Source organism: Camelus ferus, chromosome 9, assembly GCF_009834535.1.
Source record: "Camelus ferus isolate YT-003-E chromosome 9, BCGSAC_Cfer_1.0, whole genome shotgun sequence".
In the NCBI taxonomy this organism is placed as follows: Eukaryota; Metazoa; Chordata; class Mammalia; order Artiodactyla; family Camelidae; genus Camelus; species Camelus ferus.
Window position 1 is genome coordinate 54,632,628 of NC_045704.1, and position 24,824 is coordinate 54,657,451.

A 24,824-nucleotide genomic window follows, 5' to 3' on the forward strand; every position below is an offset into this window, starting at 1 on the left:
GCAACAACTGTTCCACTTTGTCTCTATAAATTTGTTTTTCTAGACATTGCATATGAAAGGAATCATCCAATATGTCTTTTACATCTGGCTTCTTTCACTGAGCATAATGTTTGTGAGGTTCCTCCATATTGTAGCCTGTGTGAGTGGTTGCATCCTTTTTACTGCCAAATACTATTCCATTGTCTGGATATACCACGTCTTGCTTATCCATTCATCAGTTGATGGGCATTTGGATGGCTTCCAGTGTGGGACTGTTATGAATACCACACTGTGGACATTCGTGTGCATGTCTTTATGTAGAGTCTGTTTTTTATTTCTCTTGAGTAGATTTCTAGGAACAAAACTGCTGGGTCCTATGATAAATTCATGTGTAATGTTTTGAGAAACTGTCAAACTGTTTTCCAATGATGCTGTACTGATTTACATCCCCGGCAGCAGTGCACAGGGATCCTGGTTTCCCTGCATCTTGGCAACACTTGGTTGTACCCTGTCTTTTGGTTACGGCCAGCCTGGTGGGTGTAGAGAGGTCTCTTTGTGGAGCTGCACTATGCTCTTATTCCTCAGCTGGGGTTTGACCTTTTCAGCCAAGGGTTGGCAAACTTATTCTTTAAAGGGCCAGATAGCAAATGTTTGGGGCTTTGTGGGCCACATTTGATTTTATCACATATTCTTCGACTTTTCTTATTTTGGGAGGTTTTTTTTCCCCTTCACAACCCTTAAAAAATGTAAGAACATTCTTGGCTTCCTTGTACAAAAACAAGCAGGGAGACAGTTTCAAGGCTCCTGTCAAAGGAATCCAGCAGTCTGTCCACGCCGGACACGGCAGAGGTCAGCCAGCCCTTCTGGTGACATAGTCACAGTGGAAGGACTGTACTGCAGAGCCCAGGTCCGGGCCCCCAGGAGCCTGGGAGTCAGGGTTCCAGAGGCGTTTCCAGCCCAGCCCCACCGTGATTCATCACCAGATGAGCTCATCAGAGTTCCTGGGACCAAACGTGCTAATTTGTCACCCAAGGTGGAGTGACTGGGCCCCCATGGTCCTGGACAGGCCTCCCGCTGCCCTGCTCCAGGGCTCAGAGCCTCTTCTGGGAACCGGCTGCCTGCCCACAGCCCATGACCATGTTGTTGCAGCTGCCCTGTCTGCCTACTGCTCCCACCAGCCCCTCCTGCAGCTCCTCCGCCCCCTATCGGCTGGCCCCTGGCTCTCTGAGCCTTGGGGATGTGTTCTAGCCCTCACCCCATGACACCAAGTGTTCTTGACCCCTTCCCCACAGTGTCTCTTGGCGAGTCTGTCCCTCCTGTCCACCATCTGTGCTGGCCCTGACCGATGTGATAGAAAGAAGGAGACCTCTGGGGTCTACTGGAGCCGATTTGTACTTGTGAATTGTCCCTTTCTAGCTGTGTGACCTTGGACATGTCACCTCCCCAGCCATGGTAGTCTCGTGTGTAAGTGGGATACTAGAGCCTGTGGCAGGAGCTGCAGGTGCCCCACCCTCTTGGCCTTGCTTTGTCCTAAAGGCTGTCCCCTGGGAACTAACTTCCTTCCTTCATACTTTCCTTCCTTCCTCCCTTCCTTGCTTCCTTCCTTCCTTCCTTCCTTGCTTCCTTCCTTCCTTCCTTCCTTGCTTCCTTCCTTCCTTCCTTGCTTCCTTCCTCCCTCCCTTCGGGTTTTCCCTGGCTGTGGGAGCACTTTGGCCTGGGCACAGGGCAGCCTGAAGGTCTGCCATGTCCAGGAAGGCGGTAGGTAAACGGCACAGCTCCCTTGCTTCTTAGGTGGGTCAGCTCTGAGGCATGATCTACACTGTCTCACAGAGGCCCCCGCGGGACCCAACCCTCGTCCCCACAGTAGGGATGTTGCCAGTTGCCTAGGCATACGGTTGAGGATGCCGTGGGAATTTACTGCCTTCTCTTCCCTATCTCACTACCCACCCTGCACTGATGTGTCCTACGTTACCTCTCAGATAAAGGAACCGTCTGCACTGGGGGCCTTGTCTGAGGGTCTGCTCCCAGGGCAGGCAAGCCTATGACAGGCCCCCAGCCCCTCAGATTACTGTGAGGAGAGAGTGAGATGATGCCCCGCTGGGCTCAGCACAGCACCTGGTGCATCGGAGTACGTGCTCATTAAACGCTGGCCCTTATTCCAGCCCTGGGGAACTTCTGGTCTTGACCGCAGCCTCTGTGACCACTCTTCTAGGGACACCTCTTAAGCGGAAGCTCAGGTGCTCGTGGGAAAGCTGTTGTCCTCCTTCATCTGCTGAGGGGACGACGTCAGTGAGTGCGGAGGCAGGTGGCACCCTGTGGGCCCTTTTGTGTGGGCCTCACTGTCTCCGAGTCTCGGCGACATCCAAATTCAGAGAGCTGGGGACATGGGGACCGTACTCACGGCCACCCACCCCCACGGGCTGGCTGTATTCAGTGAAGTTTAAATGAGGGCTGCCTGAAACAGTGTTCACCAAAAATTGATGATGGCTCTTTGTAGGTTGTGGGATTTTTGAGGCCTTTTATCATTTATCCTCTTGTTTGTGCTTTTCAGCATGGTTTAAATATCGTACAGTGAGCATGCCTGATTTTCACAAAAAGAATGAAGTCATTATTCTTTCCAAAGTAAACCACTAGCAGCTGATTAGAAGAGCGGGCACTTACAGCCCAGACCATATTCCAGGCTAGAAGCTACAGTGGGGAGATGTGGCTGTGTGTCGTTGTGGTTTTCTTTGGGGCTTAATATATGGTGGGTTCCTGTGACCATCTCATGGTCATTTAAAAATTAAGCAATTCTCTGGGCACAGAGCAAAACCGCAGTGTCCAGTACTCAGAGGAGCATTCATCCGCAGGGATGGGTCAGGTTCTTGCCTTGGAAGTGTCTGCACTGCCTGAGACTTCGGGCACTTTGCGTCTGCATAGACCTGGCAGGGCTCCTGGCTCACAGCGGGGCAGGAGACTCTGGCTGGCAGTAGCTAGAACCAAGTCTAGTTACGGTCCCAGGGAAGCCTCAGGGAACTGGGTGTGTCTTGTCCTTCAAGTCATGGGGTTCAGCAAATACTGACTGTCACCATCATCCCCATGGATAGCATATTTACTGTTCACTACCCCACCCCCTGAACTTGCCACGCATTTCTTCCGGTCCTTATAGGATCTAAAGTGATTGACAAGTAAATGTCTCCACTCTTCCTCATTCCCCACTTGATGAAAACTGTGCTGTCTTTACGTCAATGGCTGGTAGAGAGAGAGGGAGGGAGGGAGGGAGGGAGGGAGGTGGGGGAGGCAGAGTTTAGAGGGAGGAGGGAGAAGAAGGGAGAGACCAAGTACGGAGATTTACGGGAGAAAAGATCTGCACACTGAGGGGGAAATAAACTTATGTGTGAGTTAACTCAGCAGTTGACGGGTGACAGTGTGGGTGCGATGGGGTGTGATTAGCAAGTAAGAGGCTCCAGAAAATCAGGGAGTGTGAAAAAAATGGGAGAAAGAAAATGGGATACTGTCTGTATCACCGTGGGTTGTACATTTCATCCCTTTAAAGTTTTTCAAAAGAGACAAGTTAAGCATCTGGGTTCCCTTTTTGTTACAGGACTGTTCTATTTGGACTGTGCTTTTGAGTGTAACTCTGTACAGAGAGCATACCATGTGGGTCCAGGATTTATAAGGGTTACACGTTGAAGGAGGCCACAAGGTATCCTCAGGCATAATTTACAGAAGAGGAAACTGAGGCTCGGGGGATGAAATTGCTCATAGGAAGAACCAGGTCTGTCTGATTCCAAAGTCTGCCTCCTGTTCCACCACGGTGCCTCACTCATCACAATGGACTACTCAGTTTGATGTGGAAGATGTCCCCTAAATGCTTCATTTTAGACACTGGTTTCCCAGACCCTTTGTAATTCTTAACTCAGAACCTAACTGGTCTGGGAGACCCCAGCGGCCTGCAGAGCTTGTCTTTGAACCTCAGGGGCCAGTGGGAAAGCCTCATCTCCTCCTTCCATCCTTCAGACTTTGGCTCAGAGATTGTGACATGTGACCCAGCTGGCTGTGGGCTCAGTGACATTAAAATTAGGTTTTCCCCAAGGAGCAGAGCACTTAATGAAGGAGTTTATCCAGTTAGAAAGCGAGACTCCCAAGCAAGCGGGCGGCAGTGGGGCAGGCAGCTGCAGAGCCCGGGGAGCGCTGGCTGAGACCTCAGCCTTCAGAGAGGGCTTCTGTTTCCATGATGTCAGAGGGGCGGAACTAGCCGGGCCTCATGTGGAGGGAGCCGCGGCCCCAGCCTGAGCTGCTCACCAGCTTTGGATGCGGCACCCCAGCAGAGGTGAGGACACTCCTGTCTCACTCCTCAGGTGGAACGGCCCTGGGCCATTCAGGGCTCCGTCCCCACGTGCCCACCCAGCTGGAAAAGAATCCCAGGCCCCAAGGCTGTCTATCGGGTTTCTTAGCTGAGCACCACTCTCCAAGAGGACCTCGTATGATCAAGATGAGCAGAAACAGTGCCTCCTAATCAAAGTCCAAAGTCCGTCCCTTTGTGGACGGTGAATGCTTCCGCTCCTACTGCATTTGAATACTTGGGAAACAAGTTTGGCAGAAGATAGCGTCTGAAGGAGAAATGTATCTTCATTCCTTCTTTTAAGTCACTGGAAGCGGAGTGGAAATTACTCTTCTAGTGTTCAGGAGGCCTGGCTGTCTGAAACGCAGCCTGCAACTTGAGGCAAGACCCTGCCATCTTGGGGTATCGGATTCTCGTGGAGGGGGCAGGTCCACGCCAACAGGTTCTCAGGGCCTTTTACATCCAGTGCGTCTGATTCTTGAATCATCTTGTATCTTACGCCCTCGGCATTTCAGTAACATGTTTGGGTCTCTTTCTCTCTCCCAACCAGAAAAAGATTTACAAATACAAGAAAGTCCTGAGTAACCCAAGCCGTTGGGAAGTTGTCTTGAAGGAGATCCGAACTCTGGTGGACATGGCCCTGACGTCCCCTCTGCAGGATGACTCCATCAACCAAGCCCCACTGGAAATCGTCTCGAAACTGCTCTCAGAGGTAACACGCCTCCCCTTGGCTTGATTTCGCATTATGCCCCCCTCCCCAACTTCGGAGTTGTCTTCCTTTACCCACCCTGAGCCCCACCCCAAGCCCCACCCCATACCCCAGAGCAGAATCAGATTTGAATCTATGTTGTCTCCCTGTTGCTGAAGGAAGTGAGTGGTCCCCAGCGATCCAAGGGAGCAGAGAAGGAGGTTTGCCCCCAGTGCTTCCAGCTGAGCCAGCGTCCAAGGACGAAGGGAGAGCTGTTGCCACCCTGCCGTGCCCCTAGACCAGATTTGGGACAGGTTGTGGCCAGTGCTGGTCTTGGCCAGAGGCTGGGCTGGTAGTGGTGATGATGGCAGCTGCTTTCAGAATCTAGTTCATTCCTGAGATGGAAGCACATCCGTGAAGCCCTCAGACTGCCCTCCTGTGCCCACGGTGCTGGCCCACCTCCGTCTCCCCACCCGGTGCTGGCCCGCTTCCATCTCCCCTCCCAGCACTGGAGGTCCAGACAGACATGGCTTTCTGCTCTAATCACCCCCCACAGCCGACAGCTATACTTTGTTTCACTCGCACAGGGTTTTAAAAATCAAGAGATTAGACAACAAAATGGAAGTTTTAAGTTCTCTTTAAAAACGGTCAGAAAATCCAGCAGCAGTTGGCAGCTGGTGCTCCTCAGTGCCACCAATCTGAGCTGTCGACTTTGCCGGGTAGCCCCACATTTCAAGTGTGTGCCATGGGCTAGGCTCTGTTCTGGGCTTTTGGATGAAGACAGACCCCTGCCTTCCTGGGACTCACGCTCCAGCAGTGGGGACAGTGGGACACGTGGCTTAGCAGTCAGTTGGGCTGTTCCGTAGAAGGCCAAGGGGCCTTCAGAAACATCTTGCTATTTACTCTATTCCAGTGCTATTCTAACCGCTTTTCAAATATTAATGTGCTCATTTATTTGCCTGCCTGGCCCCCTAGGGGCACTAGAGTCAATGACTCCTGGTTTAAACTATGCATGGCCACCAGAGAGATTTCTGTCTCTCTCCCCCTGGTTCCCACACGCCCTCGGACTCCTGCACATGTTCCCTCCACTCTCTCTGCAGGCCCAGGCTCATCACTGCCCATGGTCCAGGAACTGGCCAGGCCTCCCTTGTCTGCTGAATGGAGAGGGTCCCTTGCTCTGGGCAGGGGTGGGGCACGAGGTGGAAAGTGGGTGGCCGAGACAGGCGGAAGTAGAGAAGTAGGACTGTCTGTCCTTGGGTGGGAGACCCTTGTTTGCAGAATAGTCGCAACCTGGGCTCTGAAATGAATCATGGTCAAGGTTTGGAATTTGAGGCCAGGTGCCATACGCCCAACCGCAAGTCCAGGTCTCCCACCTGAGCAGGAGAAGCCCATAGGCAGGCCAGGGGCTGGCTTCTTGTCTGGAGAAGGGAGAGGCAGCTGACCCTCAGGAAGTACCTGCTGTGTGCCAGGCCAGCTCCAGGTGCCATACACACAGCATCTCGTCTGACCCTTGTGTTCTCCCTAAGAGATGGGCCTTGCTGTCTCCATTTCACAGATGGGGAAACTGAGGCCCAGAGATGCTAAGTGACCTGCCGAGTAAGGAGGAGTGGCTGGACATCCACCTTAGGGCTGTCTGTATGTCACTATAAGGCTGCATCACCCACCCCATCAGCCCTACCAGCTTCAGCCACTGTCACACCATTGTTAAGTCAGGCTCATTGTCAGGATGATGGCAAAGGTGGCAGATGACACTGTGGCCACCCTCTGGCGGGATTTCTCTCCCATCTCAGATATATTTTATGTGACCACATGCTCGTGTGCTTTGCCTCATTTCTCAGGCTTTAGATCAAGGATCTCAAAGTCAGCTGATCACCAAGCACTAGGGCAGAGAGACAAAGGCATTTAAAGGGGGAAAAAATGGAAGAAGCTTGTATTTGCTGTGCGTGTGCGTCTATTGGGTGTCCGGGGGGGTGGGGAGAGGAGTCAGCATTACCTTTGATTTGCTGATGAGAGCTGCCATTTGTGGGGGACAGAGCCCCCAGGTTGCGTCCCCTCCAGTGAGCTTAATGCCTCTCCAAGTGACACATTTTTTGAGCACGTGCTCTGTGACGATCACATCGGCAGGCATTTACACCTGACCTTTTCCATTTCTTCCAGCGACTCTGCAGGGTAAGGATTAAGATGGATAGGAGAGTCAGCAGAGGCTCTGTGGGGTTAAGTCGCCTGCCCAGGGTCACTTGGATGAGGGGTGGGCAGGAACCAGGCCCAAGTCTGCCCGATTGCAAAGCTCATGTTCTTGTGCGTAGATGTAACATTACCTGATGGTAGAGATTGTTGAGTGGGGAGACCCAGCCACGCAGGACAGCAGTTAAGAGCAGGTACGTGGAGCCAGAAAGACCTGCTTCTCCCCTCAGGAGCTCACTGGGCTTGTACATGTTTCTAGATCTCTCAGAGCCATTTTCATCTGTGAGCCGAGGCTAAGATTAGCACCCATTTCATAGAATTGAGTATGGGATGCTCTAATATGTATACAGTGCCTGGCACTGTGCCTGCCATGTAGGACCAGTTGATAAATGGTCACATTTCTTTTGTCATAGGAGATGGCTGTGAACTTGACCTTAAGCACCCTCAGCTAGCTGTCTAGAGGGGATGGGAGGAAAAACAAACCCTCCTTCCTCCTTGCCCTATTGTGTTAATAGCATGTGGACTAGATTCTTTTCCTTGTCTGTTCTCTTTGCTCAAGTCGTTCCCAAGGCTGCCTCCTAAGATGCACCAGGCATCACCATGCCGACCAGAAGGTGGGCAGGATCCCAAGAGAGGGAGAGGGAGAACGGGGCTATTAAAGCTGGCATCCCCAACTTCCTGGGCTTTTGTTGGATTGAGTGTTTGGAGTGGCCACTCAGTTTGGGATTCAAGTGTTCCCTCTAATGCAGTGGCTGTTAGAGAGCACTCTCCACCCCAGGTCAGAAATGGCCTTAGTGAAGAGAAGTTGCCCTGAGGAATGGCATGTGCTGTCACCAGTGACTGGGACAAAAGAAGCAGCATCTGTGGTTGCCGAGAGCGCTTCCTGGAAAGGTGCATGGGTGTGGTGAGAGATTACTGGTCCCTTTGGAGCTCCCACTGCAGCCTGAAAGATGGAACTGCCCCTTGCGTGGGTGAAAACTGTAGCTCAGTGGCAGGAGATACAGGCTTTGGAACCAGGACAGACAGGGGTCAAATCCCCACCCCACCACCTGTTACCTGTGCTCCCTGGCAAGCGACTGCACGTCTTTGAGTCTCAGGTCGCTCATCTGTCACTGGGATGGGAGGAGAGCCTATCACAAGAAGGGGAAATGGGAGGGAGGAGTGTAGCAGAGCCCCGACACGGTGCTTGAGGCATAGCGAGGAGGAAAGACCTTAACCAGGCTTTCATCTGCCCTCGGCTGAGAAATCGCTGGTGTTTAATAATCTGCCATAAACAGTCTGCTCAAATTCCACAAGGTCCACAAAAAGAAAAAGGCATTGGAATCCAAAAACACATCCTTCTGTGTGGTCTGGATCCTAAGCACCTAGGTCAGGCTGTCTCCATGGGAACCTGGACGCTCCTGGAGCTGAGGCACTGACCGTGGTTCTGCAGCCACCTTCATCCCTTGGGCAGCCAGCTTACAGGACAAAAGCACATTCATGGCTCACTAGCTTTTCTTTCGCTTTAGCTGGGGTAAACGCTGTAGATACCAGATACCAGAGGCTCTTTAAACCTGTTCAGCCCATGGGGCTCTTTCTTGAACGTGCAAACAGTTGATCTTGCAGCTTACTGTCCAGAGGGGAGGTGTGCTATAAACAGCAAACATGGCTATTGGAAAATGTGAATTGACACCATTGAAAGCCCGTGTCCACCGAGACAGGCAGTCAGAGCAGGAGTGGCTGTGTCTGAGTTTTCCCACTATCTCGTGTTTATTGCATTTTCATCCCTTACCCCCTTAGCGTACACAGGGTGGTGGTAACAGGTACCAGCTGTGTAAGAAAATTCCAGATGGGGAGGGGGGAAAATACTAAAAATTAAGTAAGTTTAATCCATTCAACTGAATATTTTTGCAGGTGAATTGCTAGCGTTTTAATTAAGCCAGAACATCTTGGGCCAACTCATGGTGAACACTAGTGTTCCCTGGGAACCTAGTTTGAGAACCACTGAAATACTATACCTGCCACCCCTAAAAGACTTGCTGGAATAAAGTCAAGACTTTCGAGTCTGTTTCTTTACATGTTTCTTCCTGGCGCCAAGCACAGGAAGAAGGGATCCCCCTTTACAGGGGAAGAAACTGTCTCACTGAGAAGTGACTCGTCCAAGGTCCCCGTAATTTACAAGTGGTGAAACAGGGACTTGGAACTCAGTTCTCCCTGCCCCAGAGCCATAGTTTCCCCCTTCCTGCCTTTAAGAGTCTTCTAATCTGTTTAATTTAAAAAAAAAAAAAAGAAAAGTGACAGCTGCATTCTCCCTGAGAGGCTGAAAGCAGTTTGAAACTGTGTGGACCTTTGAGATACAAATGTTCCATTTCATTAATTTTTCTTTTTTTTTTTTTTTTTTTTTGCTTTGTTTTCCTCCTGCATCCTCTGTTCATCCTTTAGAACACAAACTTGACGACCCAGGAGCATGAAAACATCATTGTGGTAAGTGCCCCCAGTCCCTCTCGCTCTGCCCGCCTCCCCTGGCCACGCCCTCCCGGGTTTGAGTGAGTCCCTGGAGGGCCAGCATGATTCACCAGCACAGCGACCTTGCTCAGTTTTGTCTTTCCTATGAAGCCAGACATGTCTCCCTCCTGCCTTTGCACATTTCAGAGCCCCAACTGACAGCAGGGAGGGGGTGTAATTATCAGTCTTTGAGGTTTGTAGCAAATGTGTCTTAATCGCCTCCTCCTTCCCGGGTCTGCCGCAGGGAGTTGAAGGCAGGAGATGGCAAAGACCACATAATTTATTCACAGGCATAACCCTATTAGCTGAAAGGTAAACTTTCTCTTTCTTGCCCCAGGAAATGTCTCCTAATTAATCCACAAATAGAACCTGGATTTAATTTCCTCTGATGTGCAAAGTGAGATGGTATTTTCTGGGACTTGACTATAATGTAAGCATTTTAGGGGGTAGAATACCTTCCTGGGTGATTTTAAGCTAAGAAACATGACTCACAGAGAGAAGAAAGAAACGAAGTTGCACCTCCAGGGTGCCAGGCACTGAGCTGTGTGTATCTGAAGCCACAGATAACTAAGACAGCTCCTGCTCCTGAGGAGTTCATCATCTATTAAATGAGATCACTGCAAACAGAGGCATGTAATGTAGAGTGGAGTGATTAACTCACCTGAGAAAGAAGCCAGAGAGCTTCCCAGAGGCAGTGATGTCTGAGCTGGGTTTTGAAGGATCACTAGGAGTTTGCCAGATGGCATAACAGGGGGAAGGCATTCCAGAGAGGGAAAGCAAAACATGCTTAGAGTTTTAAGGCAACATGGAACATTCTGAAGCTTCAGAATTGCTGGAGCATAAGCATAAGGAAGTAGGAAGCAGGAGGGCAGAATTTGAAGTGGAAGTGAGAAGCTGAGCTTTGTGTGCCCAGGGAAGGACCTGGGATGTTCACCTGCCCAAGAGGTCCTGTGGCTGCAGCCTCCAACACAACGGCAACATCCCAGACACCCTGGTCCTCTGAGCTGCATTAGGGCTTCAGGAGCCCACCCACTTGGCCCTGGTGAGCCCAGCCTGAAGATCACCTCCTTGCCCCATCTGGGTCCTGTGGGCACCAAAGGAGGTGAGCCTTGGGCCTTTTTCTGTGGAGAATAAAGGCAGCAGCTTCTGTGGAGCCCCAACCACAGTGTCTGGCGCATAGCAGGTGCTCAGTGGGTGTTTGCTAAAAATACAGATTTTTTTTCCCATGCTCTGCCCTGACCACTCATTGCCTTCTCTTGCTAGAACAGGGAAAGCGTCAGCCTGGGTCTCCCCAGTCACCCACCACCACCTTTCTCTAATATATTATGAATTAATAAATTTTTTTAACAAACATTTGTTGACATGTGAGTCCAAGCCTGTGCCAGATACTGATCTCAGTTCCACAGACTGAATTGCCACTGAGGGATATTCTGTGTGCTGGGAGAACCTGGCAGATAATTAAGAAATTGCATGATCAGGGATTGAGTTTTGTTCAGGGTGTTAGCAGAGCACAGAGGGCAGGCACCTGATCTCCTCTCTCAGGGAGGGTCCTGGGAGGAAGATGACAAAGGAGGTGAGAGAGCTGAGTCTTAAAGATTGGATAGGATGCTCCAGGGAAAGGCAGTCCAGGAAGGGAGCCCGGCACATGCAAAGGCAGAGAGACTCTCGCTGGTGGAGAAGCAGGCAGGGACATGGGTGCCAGGAAGGAGCTGGCATCTTCCTCTCCCTGCTGGCAACAGCTGTGGGTCCCCCTTTGCACCTTGGCCCCGGAAGGAGGGTGAGGGCTCTGGACCAGGGAGGAGCCTGGGAAAGGAATTTTGATCTGAGAAATCCAGGCTTGCATTTATCCAGCTAATTGGGCCAGGCTGACCCCTTAATTGGCCTGGGCTGAGCTTCCCTGCTCAGCGGGGATGCCTGAGAACACGGAAGAATGTGATCTGAGGGTCTGACCCTCAGCCCTGGGTTTTACAGCCCTGCTTTCAGCATTCTTTATGACCGATGCTGTTACCATTACCACGAAGCCTCCTGCAGCCTCCTTTCATGCCAACAATTACATTCTGTGATTTGACCTGTTGGCAATTAGTCTTCTCCCAATGGGGCTTGGTATTTTTTTTATGTACTTCTTTTTCCTAAGTACTTTCATGAGTAACTTGAGTTGGTTTTATTCAACCCATCAGTCAGGCATCAATGCAATAGGTAATTGTTGGCTGGCAGGTCACTAGACAAGCATGGACCCGGAGTCCAGACCCTGGCAGTGTCCCCAGGTGCTCTGAAGAACGTGGGCTTAAAGCTGAGTGTGTTTCAAGTTCAGAGCCAAATGCAGACCCTGGGCCCACCTTACATCATCTGTGACCTTGGGCGAGTAATGGAAGAACTTTTAATCTTGTTTAAAATATCTTTAAAATATTCTTTAAAGTGCTTTTGCAGTGAGTATATTTTAATTGTTTTTAAAAAAAAAAAAAAAGATTTCACCCCATCCCAGCGCCCCCTTCAGAGACAGCCCTGGAGGTTTTCAGAGGGTAACAAACCCACACAGACAGATACAGTTGTGTTTTTATTTTTTACTTTTAACATTAATGATGTGATGCAGGATGTGTTTTGTTCTGTTTGTTTTTTCACTTAACAACATGTCTCGGAGATTACTTAAGTCTACTCCAGGGTTTCTCACTCTAGGCACTAGTAACATTTGGGGACGGATGATTCTTTGTGGTGGGGGCTGTCCTGAGCATTGTAGGATGTCCAGCATCCCTGGCCTCCACCCACTAGATGCCATAGCGTTCCCCTGTTGTGACAATCGAAGTGTCTCCAGACATGCCAATATTCCCTGGTAGGGGGCAAAGCCAACCCCAGTTGAGAACCACTGGTCTATGCCATTCTTTCTACTGGCTGTAGAATCTTTATTTAACTAGATGGCCATTCAGATCATTTCCAGCTAACTTGACCCTCTAAGCATGAGATTCCTCATCTATGAAATGGGCGTAATGACAGTGCCTTTCTTTTGGGGCTGCTGGGATGGTTAAATGGGCGAATGCACCTAACATGCTTAGCAGAGGACTCGGCTCATAGCAATATTCCACAAAAATATACATGCTTTTTATTAATAATACGGTTTAAAACAGTCATTATCCTGTGCCTGGGGCAAGACTTGTAACAACCTCCCTGACCCTCTGTCTCTTCATCGTACAAATGGGAATGACTACTGCTTGACCCCACAGAGTTGTCGTGTGGATCTCTCCTTGATCCATTCCCACAGCAAGGCCTTTGGGTATGGGTGGGGACCCCTCTGTGGGGCCTTCCGCCTGTTTCGGGACCACTAGGGAAAGGAAAGCACAGCGGGTACCAGGAGGCGATGATGGCTAGCTGGGCAGTTACATGAGTGCCCCACCGTGGAAAATGAAGTCATCACATGTGAGGCTTTGCTTCCCGGCGCCAATGGTCAGGCTGACCAGCAGGTGGAAGGAGGCCCAGGATCTTGCTCGCCCAGGGCTGCACTGTCCAGTATGGCAGCTACTGGCCATACATGGCTCCACATTTTAACTGACATGAAAGAAACAATTTTAAAAAGAAATAAAATTAAGAGTGTGGTTCCTCAATCACACTAACCACATTTCAAATCTCAACAGTCACAGGAAGCTAGTGGCCACTGTACTGGATCATGCAGCTCACTAGTCCTGGTGCCGGCTCCTGGGTCTTCTGGTTCCTACCATTGTGCCCAGTGTGGCAAACGGGAAAATGAGAGGACCTCACTTGGGCTTTAAGCAGCCCATAGCAAATGTTTATAGAGAGCTGGCCTTGTTCCAGGCTCTGTGAGGCACCTTACACCAAGGGCTCTCCGCTGGGGCTGATTTTTGACAATGTCTGGACACACTTCTTCCCAGTTGTTCAAATTTTTATTTGAGTTTGAAATTTAGCAAGATGATTAAAACAGAAATTATGAAAGGGGCAAAAAACCAAGAATCAAATACCATTGGGGCCACGGGGACCTTGCTCAGGAATGGTGGGGGAAGCAGTCACATGGTAGAGCTCGCCTAAGAAGGCTTGGCGAGGAATGAGTTCAAGGGACGTTAGACAGTCTAAGCTTCCTTCATACAAAATGAAGTGTGTCTGGAGACATTTTTGATTGTCACCGCGGGTTGGGGGTTGAGACAAGGACAGCTGCACCACCAGCAGTGCCCGCCCCAGGTACTGACAGGGCGAGACTGAGAAGCCCTCTCTGCACGGATTAGCTCCACTCACCTCCCAGTGCTGCTCTCTGCTCCACTTCCAGGTGGGGCCCCAGGGTTAAGAGAGACGAAACAGCTTGCTCTAATGGACACACTGTAGGAAGTGCCAGAACCAGGACTGGCACCCAGGGCTCCGCCCCCAAAGCCTGGGCTTATAGACACTACGCATCTTGCTTCATAGTCAGGGGGCCATGGATACCAGCAGGTCTTGAAACCCCTAAAGTGATAGGCATCATTGGAGGTATATATTTGGGGGAGGCCAGCCCAGAGCTTTTAGCATCTTGTCATGCATTCCCCAGTTTGAGAATGGGCTGTTTTCACCCAGAGGATGACAAGGGAGGTTGTGCTTTTCCCACCTCTTATGTAGACACACCCGCGTACGATTCCTTCCAAGAGATTCCGACTGACGTTTGTTCACTGTCTTTCAGGCAATCGCTCCTTTGCTGGAAAACAACCATCCACCACCAGATCTCTGTGAATTCTTTTGCAAGGTATGGCAGGAAGCAGCCTGCCTTCCATCTGGGCATGGTGGGGGTTGGTTTTGCAAAATTTGCTGAAATCCCAAAATTAGACGCCCCCCACCCCCGACCCCTGGACCCAGGTCCGGGCCCAGACACAGCTAAAGACACCCCGTTCTTAGGGTCACAGCCTCTCTGCCAGACAAGCAGTAACGAGGCCCAGGGTCCAGACTAGTGGGTCAGGGAGAGGCATCTGGGTTTCCCTTGAAATATCTTCGTGGCTGTCTTGGGAGACGTTTGCAGCAGATTTTCTGGGCTCCTGACATCAGAGCTCGGCTATTATTAGCCAGGGCGCCTCAGAGCACCGGCTGGCCCACAGCGGGGACATGGCCGCAGGGCTTTCCCTGAGCAAGGAAGTCTGGCCAGGGATGCCAGGTTAGCTTGGAGGGGCCCAGGAGCAGGACATCCGGTCCCAGGGACCCAGCGCCAGCCTCACAGTGGGATCTGCACGGAACGTGCCCAGGGCACGTCAGGGACCAGGCATCCCTCGCTCCGAGAGCACACTCAGCAGCCCAGGGGCTGAGCAATTCTCTGCTGGGTGATTTTCTAAATGCAATGATTTGATGTCCTTGGGAAGTCACAGGGCCCAGTTTGCTGCTTTCCCAGCGCTCCCCTGGGCTCACTCCCACTGAACCCCTTCACTGAGCTGGTTCCTTCCACAGCCATGTGCTGACCTTTGGGGTGGGGGGTGCTGTGTCCACCAGGGAGACAGGCACGTGATGGGGCAGAGCGGGCACCTGGGGCTGCTGGTTCTGGAGGAAGGGAGACTGTGGTGCACTTATTGCCCTCCTGCCCTCTCCCTGCCCCCTGCCCCCTACTCAGGGAGTGTGCTGTGTGTGTGTGTGTGTGTGTGTGTGTGTGTGAGGGGACATAAGGTTTAGGGGGACAGGATCGCACTGTCCTCTTTGCCCCATCTCTCCATCAGGAGACCTTTTCCAGCGACCCACAGAGCAGAAGGTGGGCCCAGACGGCTGCCTGAAGTGCCCAGTGCATTTCTTTATTATTATTTTTTTAGTTGAAGTATGGTCGGTTTACAATGTTGTGTTACCCAGTGGGCATGTGGGCACATGCCAGTGAGTGCCCTCTGGTCCAAGTGGTGAGCCCCGAGTGTGCGGCTAAGTGTGTGTGTGTGTGTGAGAGCAGGCCTCCCCCTGGGCATTGGGTCCTGTGCTGTGCCAAGGCCTCTCCCCCGGGGAACACGAAGGAAAGAAGCAGCTTGGCGAGACTGAAGACAAGTGAGACAGGCCTTCTAGTCCCCCGAGCCAGGGGGGCTCAGATCCAGAGCTTGGACTCCTCAGAGGATGGCCAGCTGCCCCTTTCCTGTGCCGGCGGGTCATCTCCTTTCTGCTGTTTTGTCCAGGTTAATCCAAACCTGCTTCTTGGTTTTCCCAAGCTGTGCAGTTTCTCCCAAATCTCATGGTTTTCCAGCATCTGTTCTAGAAAGTGGACCTTTGTTCCAAGTTATCCATACATGAGGGCTCCTGGTGGCACAGTTTGAAAAGCAGTGATGTGGAGGAAGCCATCCTTTCTGGCATTTCCCTGTAGAACACCCCATAGAGCTGCCCTGCCGTTTGGAGAAGGGGGAGCCTAGCCACACGAGCCTGGAGATTTGGGCCTGTTTTCCCTCTGGGGATGGGAGTTGCAGCCTCAGCACCTCACCCACCATACAGCTCAACTAGAGAGAGGCTGAGAGAACAAAGCCTCCTCCACCAGGTCCGCTTGGCCAGCTCCCTGGACACACCCAGCAGCCTCTCCTGCCAGACTTGGAAGCCCAAACCCTGAGGTCTGGGGACAGTTTATTCTTCTAGGGTTGTCCAGGGAAGCCCGATTTCTAATATCCGAAGTCCAGTGTCCTCTCCTAGGGTTGGAAAGGCAGCATCTTCAGGCCCAGACAGGGGCTTCACCTGCTCCACCCGAAGGCCTTCGATTTCATTTTGAGAAACAACCCCCATGCTGGTGAGATTAAGCACACCCAAGGGCCATGTGTGGCCTGCAGACTGCAGCCAGCTTGTCAAAGCCCTCAGCTGAGAGGCCACAGAATTTTTGAGATTCTAACATCCGAAAACTAACCCCTGGTATTCTCGCACCCAATTTCAGGAGGCTCCACTGCTAGACCACGCCCTCCGAACCTTAGTGCTGCAGAAGTCTCGGCCTGTTAAATAGGGGGCCTGGTGGGACGGACTCCTGTCTGTACCGTCTGAAACAATCTCAGACTTTAAGATCAAAACAGAAAGCAAACAGAAGATCCCATCCCCATGCACTTCAGTTACTCCCCCAAAATGAACAAAAAGCTGTGCAGCAATACTCCGCAGGGGAACCCAGGCATCAGGGCTGGGTTCACTGCCCTGAGCGCTGTGAGGAGCCCCAGACCGCAGCCAGGGCTTCCACAGGGCCGGGCGGCCCCAGCTGGACCCCACCAGGCTCGGCGCTGACCATGTCCTCCTGTCTCCCCAGCACTGCAGAGAGCGGCCCCGGTCCATGGTGGTCATCGAAGTGTTCACGCCCGTGGTCCAGAGAATCCTCAAGCATAACATGGTGAGTTCTCCCGACACCCAGCACCCGCACCGCAGAGGCTTTCACTCTTCCAGAGAGTCAGGGAGTGGGGCTGGCCGGCTGCTGGCCAGGGACTGGGTTTGGGATTCGGTAAGTTGGAAGTTTTCATGCAGCCTGTCCCAGTTGGCTAAATATTTTGCTATTAATTCAACAGGAAGAATCTTTTCACAGTAAGAATGTGGCTGAGGAGAAGAGATAAGTCTCCTGTGTGTGCGTAGTCACAAATAATGTCTGTAGAAACTCTGCCCTCGAGGAGGGAGAGTGAACTCCTCGCTTCTTAAGTGGGTGCTGCCCATAGTGATGAACAGGGGAAGATGGGAAAGAGTGGCCATAGGATGCAGAAACCTGACAGTCGTGACCTTGCCCAGGTGGTGAAGGTCAATATCAACAGTGGTCAGTCACAGCATGGCACATATCCTTGATGTGATGTGAGGAGGCGGGCCTGGACCTCCGAGGTCTTCTCTTTCAAACCCACAGCCCCAGTGTGATCGTGAGAAAAACTTCAGACCATTCCCAGCTGAGGGACGTTCTGCAGAACACCTGACGGTCCTCAGAACCGCCGGGTCGTCACAACAAGGAGAGTCTGAGAAACAGCCACAGTCTAGGGGCCCCAGGAGACACAACAGCTGAGTGTAGTGGGGTGTTCTGGATGGGATCTGGGGCAGCAAAAGGACCTTAGGGGAAAACTGAGGAAATCTGCATAAAGTATGGACTTCAGTTAATTTCTTTTCAAATGGGCAGAATTTCATTGCACTCTCACAGTGGGCTGGGCACTTGCACACTCAGTGAACTGGGCTCTCATGACCGCTGGCCCTTTTGCATTCTCTCATCAGTCCAGTGAGAGCAGCAGATGTCACTGTTTTCTCCATATGACACGTGAGGAAACAGGCTTAGCAAAGTCCATTAACCGGCCCCAGGGCCACAGCTGCAAATAAGAACAACCAGATATTTGTGGTGCACCATTTAGAGCCGGACTCAGTGTGATGCCCCACTGCATTATGTCTTGTAACCCTCGTGACAGCCCAGGACCTCCTTCTACAGATGAGAAGGCCAAGACCCAGAAAGTTCGAAAGGTTGCTCCAGGAACCTCTGGGCGGCTGTGCTTTCTCATGTATCGTACCAGGCAGCAGACAGTCTGAAGCAAGGGCTGGTGTCCCAGCATGCTCTGATGAGCCGGCCACCAGCCTGGATTGAAGTCACCTGGGTGGCAGGAGACATCTGTGTCATTGCTGCACAGGTTGGGCCACTGAGTCAGTTGTGGGGTGACTGTGACTACTGCCCCCGGCCCCATCAAGAGGCAGCATATGAAAATAGCTCTGAGAAAGGGTGACCTGCTCACAGCTTTCCTGCCTCCACACCATGCCCCCAAAGACTAGAGTATAGGTTTACCCCGCTCCCCAATCAGGAATGGAAACATAGGGTACATGTGCCACAAGGCCCTAGCCCACACTCATGGCAGACATCATTAATCGATTACAGCACTCTTCTGCAGAGCCCAGAGGTCACTTCAGAATTTCTCAACACAGCACTCCAGGCAGCCGCTACCAGCTGAACTTTGTTGGTACCAGAGGACTCTCTCGACCGTCCTCTTTGAGTGATCACACCCCAGAATTGAATTGTTGCTTATTTCTGAAACCTCCTTAATTTGAGATAAATGCATTTCTTGTTTTCTGAACGCAGGGAAAGGGATACTCCATCTGATTCTTTCTCCAGGAATAAGAAAGAAACTCTCCTTGGGGGGCGGGGGGGTGGATTCTGCCTTAATTTGGGTTTAGTAGTTTCAAAGACACTGTCTGGCTTGAGCCAGCTGGGAGGAAAGGGTCCCTGATTGTTAACTTTAAAGTCACTGTGGGTGTGGTGTGAGGTGAGGGCCATGCCCTTTCAGAGTCCAGAGCAAAAGTTCTGGAGTTTCTTTTGCCAAGGACCTCCTCTCATCACAACCGGTTAGTGGCAGAGCCACACCTCCAGGGTGACTGGCCGGGGCTCGTGCCTCCTCAGGCATGTAAACATTTTTCCACGCTCCGTGGCAGTCAACAGACTGTTTAATAAGGATCTTTTAGGACATCTGATTTCTAAGGGAAAAAGTCAAAATTCAGGCAACCTCCCAAGGCTTAACCATACAACATCTCTCTTATATCTGGTTAGTTTTATGGGCCTGGAGTGTTGACCATGTAGTAATTTTCTGGATAAAAATCAGAACAGCTACAGGGCAAATCCAGAATTTATAGCATCTGTTGTGGCCTGGCAGAGATCAGGGACCCCTAGGCATGCGTCCTCACTTCACTTTTAAAGAACTCTCTCTATGTGACCCCCGTGTCTGGGGATGCTTTAAAGTCCCAACCCCACTTGCTCTTGACATCCACTAATTACACGTCGTGAACGGTGTCAGAAGAGAATTGTAGACAGGACCCGGGGGATTAGGCCCTCCTACAGAAGAAGAGATGAGTGTTCAGCAGTGATTGTGGCTCACAGCAGGCTTTGGTGTCACTCATTTAATGCTCCCTAAAGCTTAGTCATTGGCCAGAGCACATTTTGGAGCGGGGCTCTCTGCTGGCGTGGGGTGGCTAGTCACTGCTTAGTGAATGTGCCTGGCCTGCCACCAGCCACATGCCTGTCAGCAGAGTGGGACTTCCCTTCTCCCCACGTTCAGTGTTTCTCATTAAGGAAGCACTTGAACGTTTGGGAAATAGGGGAGATCACACTCCACCGTGGTGTGCTGGGGTTTCCAAGGTCCCTCATTCTCAGAATGCATCTTTTGTAAGTATATCGTGTGCCCCATTTCATGGATGAGCAACTGAATCTAGATTGAGTGTCTCAAAGAGTGTTACTCAGTGGGCCAAAATAAAAATTAGATACAGGGGAACAGGAGGTATAGCTCAGTGGTAGAGTGTTTGCTTAGCATACATGAGGTCCTGGATTCAATCCACAGTACCTCCGTTAAAATTTTTTTAAAAATTAGATGCAAATGGAAGCAGCCCTTAAGTATGTTCCTCTAGAGATTCTAAACAGTTAGCTCAACTGCATCCCCAAGAATGATTATGGTCCCTATGCCCACGTGCCACTCATTGGCGTGTTCTTGTGGCCAAGTAGCAAGAAGATGAGACTATAGTCCCTGGTGGACCACTGGGTGATGCGACCTCCTGCTTTCCAAGGGGAACATATTTGATGTCGCTAAAGAGGCAAAATGTCCCTCACTCACGTATCAAAAGGCCACTAGACTGATCTATAATGTTAGTTTCCAAGAAAATGACCTTCACTATCCAGAAATCTAATAGCAAAGGTAACAGCAGTTAGCAGGGTTTAGTTGAAGCAGTTTTTATAGAATCATAAGACCTCAGAGGTAGAAGGGGCTTAGAGATCCATTCTTGCAGCCCTTGTTCCACAGTGGGGACAGTAAGGCCCAGAGTGGGACATGGCTGCCCAAGGCCACACAGGTTTCCTGTTACCCTCTTCCCGGGGACTCGGGGCCTCTGGGCATCTTCCTCAGTTTGAAATCACAGTCAAGCTTCAGTCTTCTCTTCATGCAGGGGCCTCAGCTTCTAGCTTAGCTGAGCTCTGTTGCCGATCCACTAACATGCAGCGTCGGGGAGGCTGAAAACATCCTTCTCCAAGGATGTCGCTCATTGGAGCAGCGGGGCCCCTCTGTCAGGGTGTGATCTGGAGTGTGGCGGGGCCGGGTCTTCGTGTGTGCTTTCTAGAAAGAAGAGCTGGCTGGTATCTCCCCGCTGCCGCCCACACCATCATCTCCAGGCAGAGTGGATCCCCCACCCCTTCTGGTGTCTCAGCCTCCTTGGCAACGTCTCCCAACTCCTGCCCTCTGCTCTTTCTGCAGGACTTTGGGAAGTGCCCACGACTGAGGCTGTTTACTCAGGAGTACATCCTTGCCTTGAACGAGCTCAACGCAGGGATGGAGGTGGTAAAGAAGTTCATTCAGAGGTGGGTCTTCCAGCCAGACCCCCCTCCCCATCCCGGCCTGTGAGCCAGCTTTCCTCTGCGCCAGACCCACTCGCTCCATCGATGCCCAGAAAAGAGTACTGGCGACCCGAGGCCTCTTCTGCAAGGGCCTCCTGGGTCCTCCTGAGCACGTGTGGTCTGAGGCACTTCCTTGCTGTGTGACACTGAGCCACTCACTGTACCTCTCTAATCCGGTTTCCCCTGCTGTCCCCAGGGGTGCTTGTGCAGTTAAATAAGCTAACATATAAGAAGGCCCCTAGCACAGTGCCTGATGCTCAGTAGGAACTCAGGAAATGGTAACAGTCCTGATAATAAGAGTATTTCCACGGGTCCCCCCATGGGTGCTGGGTGTGTGGGGAATGATCTCCTGGTGGCCCTGGAGAGTCACCACTGGGGACTTGAACAGCTGCCTCCCAGACTTGGCCCAGAGGAAGCCAGATATTCTGATTCTTACTCCCTTCTGTTGTTTGGGGCAGTGGGGTGGGGGTGCTTTTGCTTTGATTTTTACATTTTTTTTCTCCACGCCTCAGTTTCCTCATCTGTCAGGTGAGAACCGTAGTTCCCACTTTATCCAGTTAATGCAAGGCTTCAGCGAGCGCATACACGGAACACCAAGAATAACGTGGAAGTGTGACAAGAACGTTAGCGTCATCGTCATGACTCTTCATTTTTTTAAAGAAAATCAAAATAGGCTGTTTAAGCCAGTTCCAAAGCTGCATATTTCCTAAATATACTCACCCCAACAAAGGGATCGGAGCACCCCACCCCCAACTTCTTCCTGAACGGCACCCGGGCCTCCCCTGGCCTCCCTGTCACCTTCTCACCCCGCCCTCTGCTCTTTTCCAGCATGCACGGCCCCACCGGGCACTGCCCCCACCCCCGGGTCCTGCCCAACCTGGTGGCTGTGTGCCTGGCTGCCATCTACTCCTGCTATGAAGAGTTCATCAACAGGTCAGTCACCACCGCCGCTGGGAGGGCCTGGGTAGGCCACAGGACAGTACACACCCAACCAGGCAGGGAGGTGGAGTGGCTTTTGCCGAGTCTGTCTCAAGAGTGTTTGCCAAATCCCCGGTGCTCACTGATGCCAGGGCCTAGAACCCAGGAATGTGACTGGAAAAGCAAACACTGTGAATCAATGCTGGTGCTGCAAGACCATTGTGTTGACTTGGCTTTAGGAACAAGAGTTTTATTCTGAAGATTTCTCACCACCTGGCATCTGTGACTGGAAGAAGGCATGACAGAGCCACTGTCTCGGGTCCCCCAGGGTTTGGTTGCAAGCAGCTTATTAGGGAAGTAACCCCAGGAAGCAGCAGGAGGGGGTCTAGGAGGAGGACAGCCAGTAAGGTCTGTGTTCATAAGCCGGTGACCCCTGTGGGCACCGATGCCTTCCCCACTGGGACCTCCTGGGAGACCATGTGGAATGTTCTCTGAGTCCTTCCCCTGAGGGATGGTGATGCTGGAGTAGTTACTTACCAACTCCCATTCTTCCCAGACTGATGATGGCTCCTGGGATGAAGAGTGACGCGAATGCCACTAGTTGTACAGAACTTTCTACGTTGATCCCTGGGGTCATTAGAGAGGATATGATACGCAGGGCATAGGTGGCATCTGTGGCAGCTGCCCTGTCTAGTTGTTGGAGAGGTACACTGCACAACTCCATGAGGACCAAAATGTGTCCAGGCACCACTCAAGCTGGAGGCACAGCAGGAGTATGTATCCATCCCTAAAAGGCAGTGGAACATCACTAAAAACCTGTGCAGTTGGGGCAACCTGGAGGTGTCACACTGGTCATTCCCAAGTGCCTGTTCTCTGCCCTGAAACATGTTATATTAAAAGAAAGAAAAAGAAGAAGGAAATCAGAGGGGCCCTAGAGCAGAGTTTCCCTGAATAGGAGCAGAAAGCAGAAAGAAGTCTCTCTCAGCTCCCATTGAGGAGAAGGGCAGAGGTGGAAAGAGCCAGAATCAGGAGCCGTGCGTGCTGTTGCACAGATAGGGGACTAGGGGCAGCAGCAGCCAGCCTTGTCCTTCCCCTGTCCTCTCAACTCTTGTATCGTGAGGGCCCGTTATGTGCCAGGTGCTGACAGGTACAAAGTGAACGAGCCAGTGGGGCCCCTGCCCTCGCAGAATGGATGGTGGAGCAGTGCTGAGCTGCTCCTGGGGGTCATGTTAAAATGTAGACTCAGGCTCAGTGGGTCTGGGGCAGCGCCTGAGACTGTCTAACAGACTCCCAGTAATGCTGATGCCTCTGGTTGGGGACCACACTTTGAGCAGCAGAGCTGTGTGTCAGTTTCAGTTTTTATTCTGAGAGCGTGGGAGTCGCCAATAGATTTTAAGCAGAAAGGGACTTGATGTCAGTTTCCAGACCCTCCTCGGGCTGCTGCTGCAGGGAGGGTGGACTGCAGGGGCCCAGTGTGACCCTGGGATACCGTTTGGTGGTGGCTGCAACTAGGTACCCAGGGTGAAAACCTAGGGAGGGCCGGGCGGGTCCTGCCGCCTGCCACAGGCCTCCTCCAACGCCTGGCTCAAAACAGCCCAGCCCCCTTGGAGCCCTCAGCAGTTTGGAAATCATGCCGAGGGCTGCAAGACCTTTCCTGGGCTCAGGCCCATCCCACCCTGTTGGTCAGTCCCTGGAAGATAAAGCCCCACGATGTCCTATGGGCCCGTCCATGGTGCTCTCAGTGGGTACGTGATGTACTCACACACAAAAGAACAGACAGCTTGACCCAGGTTAACGTAGCTTGCTGGAAAATCACCCAGTCTGAGCCAAATAGCCTTGAAAAATCCACTCCTAAATCCCAGCAAAGGCAAAGAGGATGGAGCTGAGCATTTGGGTAGCAAATTAGCTCTGAGCGCATGAAGATAGCTCCACCGCCTCCCCCACCAGACCACACACAATTTTCCATCAGCCACTGAATCCTCGGACTTTAGCTAATGGGTTTTGTTTTTCTCCAGCAAGGTTTAAAGTATGTTTATCAGACATCCTTGGTGGGCTTAGCTCAGGCCTGGCTCATGACACATGGGTGAATTCAGGCCCTCCGAGTGCATCAGGCGTGAGTTCTGTGTTCAACGCAGTCCTTGTGCATAAGGAGCGTGCACGTCTCTTTGGAAGGACAGGCACGTGCATGTGGCACATTTAGAGAGGGACTGATGAGCAGCTGTTCGTGATCATATCATCAAGTTCTTAGTATGTTGGAGCAGTGGGCTCAACGTTGGCTGCACACACGGGAATCCCTAAAAATTACTGGTGTCTGGACCCCACCCCAGAGATTCCAACCTAATTGGACCTCAGGATGTTTAGAAGTGCCCCAAGGGATACTAGTGCCCAGCCAGGAGTGGAAAGCTCTGAGCCAGGAAGGGTGAGGGTGGCTGGTGGAAGAAATCCTGGAAGACTTCTTGGAGGAGGAGGACCTGCCTGGGCCCATACAGGATTTTGGAAGTGCAGAGACCTGGCTTCAAATCCCAGCCCCCTCTACTTACAAGCTATGTGATCCAGGGTAGTCATTTGACCTCTGATAGCGTCTTTACTCACCTGTACCAAGGAGGTGATAATACCTACCATTCAGAGATATCTGAGAATGTATGTGTGGTCTGTGTGATAGCATTTAGCCCTGTGCCAGGGACACCAACAAAGGAAACTCATTGGTGGAGTTCCCTTCCTTCTAACGTGCCTCCCTGTAATGTTTGGAAGCACCCAGTGAGGAGGCATTTTATTCAGCCTCAAAGCTCTGACAAGTCCTGCCATAAAGAGATCTCATCTCATTGTGTTGGGCTCAGCATTTCCCCAAAACATGTGACCTCAAGGATGCCATAGTGCCCTTTTCTTAGCTCACACCCGTTAACAGCCTGCATGAGCATTGTTCCTCCAGTCAGTGGAGACGCTGTCAATATTGGGTTAGCCAAGGGTTCTGGGGGAGCTGT

The 24,824-nt window shown here is 51.6% G+C and overlaps 1 protein-coding gene across 3 annotated transcripts in view; it reads left to right on the forward strand.

Annotated features, from left to right (window-relative positions):
- The window catches only part of CMIP (c-Maf inducing protein), a 222,913-nt gene that overhangs the window by 171,869 nt on the left and 26,220 nt on the right, over positions 1-24,824 (forward strand). For 2 of the 3 annotated variants that reach the window (XM_032486844.1, XM_014558598.2), the window contains 6 exons: positions 4,854-5,015; positions 9,597-9,638; positions 14,311-14,373; positions 16,855-16,935; positions 20,786-20,889; positions 21,754-21,858. In XM_032486844.1, the coding sequence (XP_032342735.1) occupies positions 4,854-5,015; positions 9,597-9,638; positions 14,311-14,373; positions 16,855-16,935; positions 20,786-20,889; positions 21,754-21,858 (557 nt within the window). Of the gene's footprint in view, positions 1-4,210; positions 4,292-4,853; positions 5,016-9,596; positions 9,639-14,310; positions 14,374-16,854; positions 16,936-20,785; positions 20,890-21,753; positions 21,859-24,824 lie in introns of those variants that run through there. The other variant, XM_032486845.1, reaches the window with a different exon arrangement.